Below are 12,624 nucleotides of genomic sequence, written 5' to 3'. Positions count from 1 at the left end.
AAGCACTAAAGCCTAAAAGCACATTACTTGCTTTGTTGCTTTAACTTCAAATCTACTTATTCCAAATATATAAATGAATATGCATAAAAAATGCTTAAGGTATAGTAATTTTTATTCCATGTATTATATTCTTGCGAGTATTTGCAATGATTTGAAAAAAAAATGATTATTTATATTATTTATTAAAAAATGTGTAGACATGTTCACACGTGTGAGTGGCATGCTGGAACCATTCAGAAGATTCTATTCAAATATACACCTAACTCTGAAAGCATAGCCATCTCTCTCTCGTGAGTTAGTGAACATGGCGTCATCAGCTCACACGCCACCACCAAACCCATACGGCACCACCGTTGCTCCACCGCCGACGCCGTCGACCCAACCCAGCCACGTGTCCACCTCGGACGCGGCCGACGCCATCTCCCGACTCTTCCAGCGCCTTCCACCCGCACTCTCCCTCCCAACTCGCGCCTCGCCACGCGCCACCTCTCCACCTTCCATCTCTTTCTCCGACCAAAACCTTAATCTCCTCAGCGACCTGCTCTCCTCCTCTTCTCAACACGGCTTCTTCCAACTCATCGACCACCCCATACCCTCCCAACTCGCTCGCTCAGCCGAGTCCGACTCGCTCGCCCTCTTCGACCTTCCTCGCCCCCAGAAACAACACTCCTTCCCCAAAAACTGGCCCCTCGGCTTCGACGCCGACGAGGATGAGGAAGACGGAGCCGGTGAAGCCTTCTGCCTCGAATCCTCCTGTTCCACTGAGTCAACTCACCTCTCCTTATCTTCCCTGCGCGAGTTCACTCGTGCAATGGAGAAACTCGGTCTCGACGTCCTCGACTCGCTAGCTCGCGCAGCCGGGTTCGAAAACCCTTTTCGATCCGGATCCAATCGGGTCTGTCCCCTAATGTGGATCTCTGAAGACGTTCCTGGAAATAAACCTGATCTATCGGGTCGTGTCTACCCGTATATAATCGGGTTACAGTACCAGATCACGAGCCAGAAGCATTCGTTGCTGGTTGACTCGGGTTGGATTACCGTGTTACCACGAGTCGACTCGGTCATGGTCACGGTTGGAGACATTGCCCAGGTGAGATCTGTTGTGTTTTTGAAATCACTGTGTTGTTTTTGTTTTTTGAAAGTAAAAATAGAATTGGGCCCGGTTGTTAGCTGAGAACAACTTTAGGAAGGGAAAAATGCTTCTAAAAAGCGTAGTAATTTCACTCAAAACTAGGAGCCGCCAACTGGACCCAATAATCATAGCGTATCTTTTATAAGGGCCCTCCACCTATATTTTGGGACGGCCACGCAAGCATATATTATTTCAAGATTTAGAAATTCAGGCATGATAGCGATATTGATTTATAAAATAATGAGAATTTCTAAATTGTACTCCTCATCATGAAAACAGCTAAAGGATAACACTATGATTAATATATATATATATATATATATATATATATCATGTGAAGTTACAATTTAAACTATTAGAAAACATTGATAAATTATTAAAAATAGAGTTTAATTACATCAATTAAAAAAGGTTATTTTCTAATTTTACTTTCTTTACATGAAGAAACTAATAATTAAATTTGATAATATAAGATTATTTCATAATAAAAAATTTTATTTTACAAAAGGATAAATACAAAATTAAAATTCACTTACCTGTTTTACTTTTGCCATAAGCAATTAACCAAGCCCTTTCAGTGATTTTTAGTTGATGTTTAATGTTAAAGTGATGATTAAAACAGTAATGCATGGCAAGTCTAACTTTGGATTCATTTAGGTGTGGAGTAATGGGAAGCTGAAGAAAGTGAGAGGAAGAGCAGTGGTGAACAGAGGATCAGAAGCAGGGAAGAGCTCTCGCAGCGTATCAATGGCGCTACTGCTGACTCTCCCTTTGGACACCCCTAATGTCTCTCCTCTTCCTCTTCTTCCTCATCTGCCTCCTGCTGATCATGGAACCCAACCCCACAAAGCTGAAGAACAGACTGAAGCTGGTTCCACATCTGGAACATCCAAAGAAGAAGAAGAAGAAGAAGAAGGTGAAAGGCCTTTGTTCAGATCCTTTAGCTTCGAGGACTACGCTTGGAGAGTCTACCATGAAAGGCTCCTCCTCAAAGACCCACTTGACAGATACCGCATCTAAAAAAACACCTTGGATTTCTTGTTGTAATCCTTTATTTTACTTTTTGAATTTATTTCTTCATTTGGAGTGTGGATGATTTTTTTTTTTTTTTTTACTTTGGATTTTTAACACAAACACCTTGGATTTCTTGTTGTAATCCTTTATTTTATTTTTTGAATTTATTTCATGATTTTATTTTTTTTTTACTTTGGATTTTTAACACTGGCTTTTTATCGAATTTTGGAAGGATTGAGAGTTGCATTATTGAGGGGTATCGAATTTTGGAAGGATTGAGAGTTGCATTATTGAGGGGAGAGGACATGAATTATTGATTTATTATTCTCATCTATTTGTACTTGGAATAGAATATCAATATTTTGGATTTAAATTTAATATATATCCAGCGGTTATTTATTAAAAAAATAAAAATAAATTTAAAATTAAATAAAATCATTTTTTTTACATTTTATATTTATATAAATTTTTAATTAATTTTAATATATTTAATTTTTTTAATATTGTTTAGGAAAAATTAAATTAAAAGTTAGGAAATTAAATGCAAATCAAAGGGCTGAGGTGAAAGAGGGTTTGACAGAATTGAAAAGATAATCCCAAAAGTGTTATTATTTTCTTCTTTCTTATCCATATCCACCCATCAAGGCCCAAACCTCCAATCTTGTCTCCTTTTTTTTTTTTTATTATTTTGTCTTTTTCTTTCCTTTTCTTCCGTTTCATCTTCTCCATCAAAATTAATTTCCTTTTTATTTTCTTAAACTACATTAGTTTCAAATTTTTGAATTTATATTTTGTAGAATTAAATTCTATTTAAAAACATAAAATATTTCTATAAAATTAAAGTCTATTAGGGAACGTGAAACCTATTTTCTATGTTTTTAAAAAATATTTTAAAAATAATTATAAATTATTCTCTATATTTATATAATTATTTTTTACATATTTTTTGAAATGTTTTCTACTTAAAAGAAAATAAAATTGCTCCTGTTATCTAATTCTTAAACTAATATTTTTAATATTTGTAAATAATTGTGAAATTCACCCTTAGTTTTTGTAAAATTATGATGGATAGCCCCCGCCCTAGCCACTTAGAGAAGTGTCCGGAAAAGGGCAAAATTGCCATTATTTAAAATAGTCTGCTACCAAAGAACGGGTGCAGGCCACGAACACGAGCTTCGAGGAACATTTTGGGCAGCGCGTTTCTTCTGACGATTTTGAGTCTTTGACCACCATGCATTCTCTTTTTACTTTTTGGGAATTAAAAAATTTATTTAAAATAAAAACTTTTCTTTGTTTCCACTTTTTGTGATATTAAATAAATAAAAATATTATATTTTAAAATAAAAACTTTTTTTTTCTCATGTTTAATAAAAGCATGTTTGAAAATTATTTAGAGAAAAGAAGTTTGAAAAAAAATTCTGATCTAAGGCTTGATATACGTGGGAAAGATGACCTAGTTTTAAAATTTTAAAAATTATAAATAAAAAATTATTAATTAGAAAAATAGGCAACTATATATTGTAAAAATACTTATCATATCGGAATTATTTAAAATAGGTGGTTAATAAGTGAAAAGCCAAAAAAACAAAATTTGAGAATTTTATATTAAAATTTAATTTGGATTAAATAGGTTAAATAAATTTTTTTTTAAAAGGAGTTACCACGTTTAAAAGAGATAAGTCATGGATTCAAAAGAGGTAAGTCATGATTGGCAAATTAAAAATATTAAGATATTTTTATTATTATCATCATTATTCTCAAAATTAACAAAATAAAGTATTTCATTATTCACTAATTATAAGTTAGGTAAAATACAATTATTCATCTAAACTCATTATAATCGTTCATCATCTCCACTACATTATAAGTCTCTTAACTAGATTAATTAAACAACATAAAAAAAGAGTTACAAGGGATTCAAAAGAGATAAGTCATGATTGGTAAATTTAAATTATCGATATATTTTAATTAATGACTATTATTATTATTATTATTATGATCATCATCATCATCATCATCATCATCATCAGTCTCAAAATTAATTAATAAAATAAAATATTTAACCATTCACTAATTCTAGGTTACATCAAATATAATTGTTTATCCTAACTGTTGATGGTCATCCATCAACTCCACTCAATTGTAAGTCTCTTAACTTCTCCATTTCTATTCCCATCTCTACTCCATTATAATCCTTTTAACGCCTCCACTTCCAACCATTGTAAGCGATTATTCATCCCAAACTCCTAATTATCATTCATTGTCTCCAATTCATTATAAGTCTCTTAATTTCTTCATGGAAGCAAAAAATCTTTAAATTTTGTAATTAACATTAGGTCAAGAACAAGAAAATAAGAATGTTTAACCACTTATGACAAGTTGTTCAACATCCAAAGAAATGAATCATGATTAGCAAATTTAAAACCTCGATATATTTTAATGACTAAATTATTATTATGATGATCATCATCATCCTCGGAAATAACAAAATAAAATACTTGATTGTTCACTGATTCTAGGTTAGGTCAAATACAATTGTTCATCCTAACTCCTGATGGTCATTCATCATTTTCACTCCATTGTAAATCTCTTAACTTCTCCTTTTCTCACCCATCTCCACTCCATTGTAATCCTCTTAAAACTAGGAGACATTTTAATGACTAAAATTATCATTGTCATCATCATCCTTGAAATCAACAAAACAACATACTTATTTGTTCATTAATTCTAGGTTAGGTCAAATAAAGTTGTTCATCCTAACTCCTGATGGTCGTTCATCATCTTCACTCCATTGTAAATCTCTTAACTTCTCATTTTCTCACCCATCTCCACTCCATTGTAATCCTCTTAAAACTAGGAGACGTTTTAATGGCTAAAATTATCATCGTCATCATCATCCTTGAAATCAACAAATCAACATACTTAATTGTTCGTTAATTCTAGGTTAAGTCAAATATGGTTGTTCATCCTAACTCCTAATGGTCATTCATCATCTTCACTCCATTATAAATCTCTTAACTTCTACTTTTCTCACCCATCTCCACTCCATTATAATCCTATTAAAACTAGGAGACATTTTAATGACTAAAATTATTATCATCATCATCATTCTTGAAATTGACAAAACAACATACTTAATTGTTCATTAATTATAGGTTAGGTCATTGATTCATGACAAATGCGTTTGTTCATCTATAGAGGCACAAAAACTATAAGCATCTTTAACTCTAACTATTGTTGGTCATTTATCATCTCCACTCCATTATAAGTCTCTTAACTTCATCACTTCTTGTAAGCCTCTTAATTTTTCTACTTCTTATTTACTTCTTAATTTCTCTATGGAAGCACAATATCTCCAGATTTTGTGATAAAAACAAGTCTCTTAGTTATTTGGAAGTAGAAAATCTAGAAATAACTTCACTATAAGCCTCTTAACCTCTCCATTCCATTGTAAGCCTTTTACTTCTCTATGGAAGTATAAAATCTAGAAACAGAATAAACGATTCAAGCTCAAGAGCAAGAAAATGGGCATGTTTAACCACCAGTGATAACAAGTCGTTCAATATCTTCACTTCATCGTAAGCTCTCTTAACTTCTTTGTGTAGCCTTTGTATGAAAACCTTTTTTCTTGGCTTTTTTCTACTGTATAATTATTTTCTTCCTCTTGTTCTAGTTGCATGTCTAAATCTATTATTTTCTCACTCTTGTTCTACTTGCATGTCTAAATAGGAAACATTAAAGTTTCAATTCAATTTTACGCCTCCAACAAGCCTAGTATCATCTATTGAAACTATTTCAATCTAATTCTAACTCTAACACAAAGGGATGATTTCAAGTTAGAAATTAGAATCATTTGAACTTATAATGAAAAATACAAATATAAAGAAAAAAAATTAGGACTCTGAAAATTTTATGAAAACCACTTCCTAGTCTTTGTTTCAATCATTATTATTACTAGCATTACTAATTATTATTATTATTATTTTCCTTGAAACTAACAAGACATCACACTTATTGACTGTTCATTAATTCTAAGTTAGAATATTAATTCATGGCAAATGCCTTGATTCATCCATGGTGCTGGAAAAGTCTAGAAATAGAATGAAGATCAAAGCCCATGGGGAAGAAAAAAAAAAAGATGGGCATATTTGGCTCTAATTAGCAACAAGCCTTTTAGCTTCTCTATTGTATTATAAGCCTCTTAATTTCTCAGTGTAGCTTCTCCATGCAAATCTCTTATCTCTTTATTCATGTTATACGTACATGTCTAGATAGGAAATAGTAAAATTTCAATTTAATTTTAGACAACTATTAAGTTTAATCTCATTAGCTATCCCAATATGATTCTAACTTTAATTGAAATGGGGATCTCAAGCTAAATATCAGAATGATTTGAACTTTGTGTATAAAGATATTATAAATCCAATTAATTTCGATTAAATTTCAATTGGGTTGAATTGATCAAATTGTAATTTTGTTTAGTTCTACCTAATTGTAATTTAAAATAAATGTGAATGAAAAAAAAAAGGAATTATAACATCATTAAAATTTTTAAAATTTATGGTAAATTTATCTATCATAATATATATATATATATATATACCTTCCCAAATCAATATATTTGATTCCATCTTTGTCATATTGTTTGGTTAGTCTTACCTAGTTATTGATTTAAAGGTCAAATTATAGTTGAAAAAAGAGGTAAAAATTCAATGATTCACTTGATAATGAAGAAAAAAAGTCTTAACGCATTGTTATATATGATTATTGGCTTGAGTTACTAAGCAAAAGATCCTATACATTTAGTCTTAAAGCTCTTATTAGAAGAAATGGAAGGTTGTTAGGCTTAATTATCTTGTTCCCTAGGAATGGCAACAGGCCAGATTCGGGACGGGTCGCCCCCATCTCAACCCCGCCTCGTTTATTAAAAGCAATTCTCATCTCCGCCCTATTTAGTTTTTTTTTTTTTTAATTACTTTTAAAAAATTTTAATTACATTAAAATAAATATATTTTATAAATAATAAAATTATTATATTTTTTTATAACTTATTTTATTAAAATTTTTTTTATTATTATATATATATATTAAAATAGTAAAATAAAATTTTAAATTAAATTAATTTTAAAATTAAAATTAAATTAAAATTTTAAATAATTTTATATGTAAAGGGGCGGGGCAGGATGGGGCAATACCCGAACCCGTTCTGGGTTTAAAAAAAAAATCTCATACCCGTTCCAAACCTGTTTATTAAATTTAAACCCCGTCCCATTAGGGGCGGGGCTGGGCGGGACGGGTATCCGAAAACACCCGCCCCGTTGCCATCCCTATTGTTCCCAAATGGATGAATTATGATATTTTTGTCACTAATTAATTAGGAGCCTCTAACCTAAGTGAGGGTATTTTGGCTATTAATTAACAAAATTAATTAGAAGAAGAAATCATTTCATGGCTTGAATTATATTTTCAGAGACAAAAAAAATAATGAACAAAGAGATTAAAAGAACACAAAGGAATGATGAGTGAAAGAAAGATTAATAAAAAAAGTAGAGAAAATATACTCAGTACTAAAATCAACAACAATGACTATTATTACATAAGCAAAAACATTCGATATATAAATTATTCATGATCAAATTTGAGATTATTTAGTTGGGGTTTACAAATTTGAGATTATTTAGCGGGTAAACCCTAACTAGCTCCTAGGAGCTCATATCACTAGATTTTTCGTAGTAGGTGCATGACCTTTATTAAATTGTTCTAGGGTTGAACTTTGCTTCCTTGCAAAATTAGACCTAGAGCTGATCGAAGTTGAATTAATATGGGCATCTTTGCCAGCTGATACCATGCCCTTAAACAGCTTCTCTATGTTTGAATTATTCTTAATTTTCTTGTTGTATGTTGAGGTCTTGATAGGAAATTATAATTTCATCTTAATTTTAGAGAACTGTTAATCTTAACACCATAAATCACCAACAACCTCAATATTCAATCATAAAATTATTAAAGCCTATATAATCCCATCTAGTTTAAGCTACTTTAATCGAATTCTAACCCTATCCCAAATGTGGATGTTAAATGGAAGATCTGAATATTTTGAACTTCCAACTAAAGAACATACCAGTCCACTAAGTTAACTACAACCTTAGTGAATCAATGAATTATAGCCTATATTTGGATGAGCTTTTAAGTACTAGTCCCAATCCATTCAAATTATAGCTTTATTTAGTTCTATATAATAATAGAGATAGGAAATTTATTCAATGAATTAAAGGAAAAAAGCATTTTGGTGAATTAAAGAGAAGAGTCGCCATTATGCAAAAAGAAAAAATAACTCAAAATTATTCAATGAAACTCTTCAATGGATTGTTTTCAATAGAATATAACTTTGGGAAGCATCACATGCTTGAGTAGTTTCACTAAGTTTTTAGCTTTGTATTACCTTCTCGATTGATCAATACATGTGATTGTTATGACAATTGTTATTACTTTTTGAAAGATCGAATACTTTGAAGATTTTAGAGTTATGATTATAAATAAACAAGAGACGAAAAGATAAAAAGAGAGAAATGAACACTCGTGTTTGTTCTATCATTGCAAATTAATTTCTTTCACTTCCAAGAACAATTAATGGATTTTTATTCGATTATACATCAGATATTATTAAGAAAAAATGATTTAGACTATTTGGTAATCACCTAGAATGAAGACAAGGTTATTTAATGTTAAACATCATAAGTATCATATACATATAAGATCTGGACTAAATATATTTCACATAACCATAATCCATTCCATCAAAAGCTTATATTATTTGTTACAAAATACATACCCGACTCTTCTAATTTTAAGCTTCGACATATATTACATAGTAGATTCATTCTAGAACCCCAAACGTACATGTAACAAGAAGGAAACTCGCATGATGCCTCTGAAAGCACCACACCCCCAAAATTTTTCCTTGCATGAGACCTCCAGATGTACCATACCTTCAAAATTTGATATCCTAGGGTTTGAAAATCAAATCTTAATCATTGCATTTCAATAATCAATACTGATGTTCAAATCACTTGTATCTGGTAGAGAAAATGGATGTATACTACTCATCCATCATAGTACATACTATATATTACGTTATATACTTAACTAACTAGTTCCATGATTCCATATAGGATGAAGGTGAAATTGAAGGCGTCTCTAGTGGCGGCTGTTGTCAGTGCTGCTCTCAGCTTCTCTCTCCATGCGCCAGTTGCGAACTCGGCGCTGAAGCTGAGTTACGGCGAGCAAGAACTTCACATTCTGAGAAGGGTTGAGTATGCCCATGATCTTAAGAGCAGTTTTGCATCTCAGATAATCAGCACACTCCACCAGAATCTCCGCTGCTAACTTCACCATCTCAATTCGCTCATCCACCGTATCTCTTTCTCCATTCACCCGCTCTCTCGCCATTGTTGCCATCTCCACCAGCGATATAGCTGTCGGCCTCGTCCGCACCCTCGACAGCTCCGCAGTCAGCTTCCTCTCATCCTCCGCCGTTTCCGCCCTCAGCTGCTCCATCCTTTGCTTCTGCTCCTCTGTCAGGTTCGTTACATAATTCGTCACCAGCCGAAACGCGAACCCTGGCTTGAACCCACCAAACCAAAGTAGGCTTCGCTCGAAGGGAGTAAGCCATGGTGGTCCCAACAAGATCAGCACGTCCTCTCGCACCACTCTCTGCTTGGCTTTGTAGTACTCAGCGTAGTGCGCCACCGCTCTCCCTATCAGCTCTTGCAGCCCCGCCTCCTCGTCGCAGTCGCGCTCAGTTGCTTGGAGGAGTAGCTGGCGGAGTTCCTCTTGCCTGACCAGCCATCCTCGAAAGAACCTCTCAAATGGCCCAGGGTTTGGGTTTGGGTTGTTGTTTGCTAGAGGCATATTGAGTTACAAATGATGAAGAGAATGTGAGTATTGATGCTTAATTTATATAGGGAAATGCAATGCGGGGAATTCTGAAAGTTTCCGTCATCGAACTCAGGCACATATAGAATAGAAGATAAAAAACTGAAATGATCTGTTGTGATGAAGCGGTGCAGCCTAGTGAAGACGAGAGCATTTAGTTTGCTTCTGCGGGGTGTCATGGCGGCGTGGAAGGTAAAGACACAGATTATTGTGGGAGAATGTGAAGGATGGTCGGGGGGTGAATGTGGTCATCTCTAACACCAGAGGTGGGTCTTTTTTGTGGACACCAAGGGTGAAGATCCATGTACCTTGTGTGGAAGATCCAAGGTGGCTGCACCCTGCTCTGACAAGTGTTTTTGCTCTGCTTTATCACAACTTGGATGGATCACAAATTCAAGGATTCAATATGTCAGATTCAGAATGACCCAGCCCAATGCGCTATTCCTGGTGAATTGCATCCAAAGGTCATTTTCGGCACACGGAATAAAGAGTGAGAACCCATGTCTCATTCTTTGTCACTCACTTTTATATTTAGATGGATAGGAAGATGTTTAAGTTGTGATAATGATAACTACATAACAAAAGATTCAAACCGTTGAGAATATATATAACGAGGTTTAGGTTATTAAATAAGCGTACAAACAAATATAATTAAGATATAAAGATATAATTCAATGAGACTAAAATATTAATAATGAAATCTTAAAAATATGTATGTAATGTTGGATTGTGAAGTTTGAATTAGTTTTATTGTGTTTTACTCGGAATGCTAAATATTGAGCCGTTAGGTTTGAGAAATTTTTATGAGATGAATGACGAGTTTGCTCTTATTACATATTTAACCATTTTTTAGAGGGTGCGACAATAATTAGAAGGTTTTTTTAAAAGCTTTATTATTATACTCTTTCTTTTTATTTGATTAGTGGATTGTTAAGTTTTGGTGTACTTCGTAGATGTAAGGGTTATATTAATGGTCAAACCATGTTAAAAATTTGGTGTTCTTCTTTATTTTTTGTTTGTATGTGTGTGTCATTTGGTTAACATGTAGCACGGCCTAATTGGTGATGCATAGTTAATACACTGAAAAAGTACACTTTGTATTGTAGTGAGATTAAGGATTAAAATTTCAGATTTTTTCGACGAAATATCGTCGATATATTGAATATTGATATATCGAATATCGGTGATGCCAAACACAATATTGGGCATTGATCATCGATCGGTGAGAATTTCAACAAAATATTGGTAATATCGGCTATATCGGTTTGGAGGCAAAAAAATCGACGAAAAAATCAAGCATGAAGCGACGTACGAGGAAGCCTGCCTATTAAAATATCAACCATAAATTGATATGTTCATTGGAGGACTTAAATGATAATAAATATGAAATAAAAAATGATTTCAATTGATATGAAATCTTAACATTTAGAATTATCTTATGTGACTTTTTATTATTAAATTTTATTTATTAGGTAAATATTATTTTTTTAATCTTATTATTTAACCAAAAAAATTAATTAATGTTTTTAATATAAAAATAAATAATTATTTTAAACTATATATAAGGATATTATTATCAATTTTTTCTTTTTTCTTTTTTAATTCATACTCCTGTTATAATAACAAATATTGAAATGAAAACGGATAACCATTCTAAAATTACATTCTTAAGTTGTGACAATAAAAACACATTTCATAGTTTTAAACTTAAAAATTATAGAAGAAAATATTTTAATAGAGAAAGTAGGGAAAGTATATAAATTAATTCAAGTAAAAGGGAGAAAAATTAAATAGAGAGAATTGAAAGAGACAATGCATGTTTACTTAGAGAAGAAAATACTAAAAACATCCTTATCTAAACCTTCAATATATGATACATAATAAATTCTTTTAATATAAATAGAGGGTATTTTGGCTATTTAAGAAAATATAAATTAAGTTAAAAAAAGGAGACCCACCAAGAAAGAAGTGCATGGGGATAAGAAATATGACCCATTCAAATTTTGATTTTCTTTCCATAACATTATGATTTATTTAATTTATCTAATTTTATAATTATAAAAAATTGACAATAAAGAAACCACCAATGTGAACAACTATAAGCTCTAAAAATACTTAGCATCAACTTTGATAATCCTTTAAATTATTTAACATAGGTTCTTAATAAGCTTGTGAATTTAAAATTAGAGAACTAAGATTATATAATTTTTTTTAAAAAAATTAAGTAAAAAATCTTTCAAGGAAAATTCAAAATTTAAGGATTGTTGTTAAAAGGGGAAAAAGAGAATTTCATCCTCTTTAAATTAATTTTTTTATAGAGATAAACATAGCACAAATATTATTATGACTATGTCGTTAAAATTTGGATAATAACCGATGAAATTTATAAACTTGTTATAAACTTATTTAGATTGTTTATATGTTTTGATATAAGCATATATATATATATATATATATATATATATATACCAAATTCATTAGAATTATCCTTCATTTTTTTAATTTACTTTTCGTAAGAAAAGTTTGGAATATGTTTTAATAAT

At 31.7% G+C, this 12,624-nt stretch overlaps 2 protein-coding genes across 2 annotated transcripts; one reads left to right on the top strand and one right to left on the bottom strand.

Annotated features, from left to right (window-relative positions):
- Positions 1-253: 253 nt before the first annotated feature.
- On the top strand, positions 254-2,392 carry LOC117927687 (gibberellin 2-beta-dioxygenase 3). Its single transcript, XM_034847340.1, has 2 exons — positions 254-1,090; positions 1,790-2,392. Exons 1-2 carry the CDS (start codon positions 305-307, stop codon positions 2,150-2,152), a joined length of 1,149 nt encoding a protein of 382 aa, XP_034703231.1. The 5' UTR covers positions 254-304; the 3' UTR covers positions 2,153-2,392.
- A 6,951-nt stretch (positions 2,393-9,343) lies between these two features.
- On the bottom strand, positions 9,344-10,057 carry LOC117928513 (protein ZW2-like). The gene has a single exon (XM_034848389.1). The coding sequence runs from the start codon at positions 10,055-10,057 to the stop codon at positions 9,344-9,346; it is 714 nt and encodes a 237-aa protein (XP_034704280.1).
- Between the last annotated feature and the right edge of the window lie 2,567 nt (positions 10,058-12,624).

The sequence above is a fragment of the Vitis riparia genome, chromosome 13, assembly GCF_004353265.1.
Source record: "Vitis riparia cultivar Riparia Gloire de Montpellier isolate 1030 chromosome 13, EGFV_Vit.rip_1.0, whole genome shotgun sequence".
In the NCBI taxonomy this organism is placed as follows: Eukaryota; Viridiplantae; Streptophyta; class Magnoliopsida; order Vitales; family Vitaceae; genus Vitis; species Vitis riparia.
Note: the sequence above shows the minus strand (reverse complement) of the source record. Positions and strands in the feature narration are given on the sequence as shown.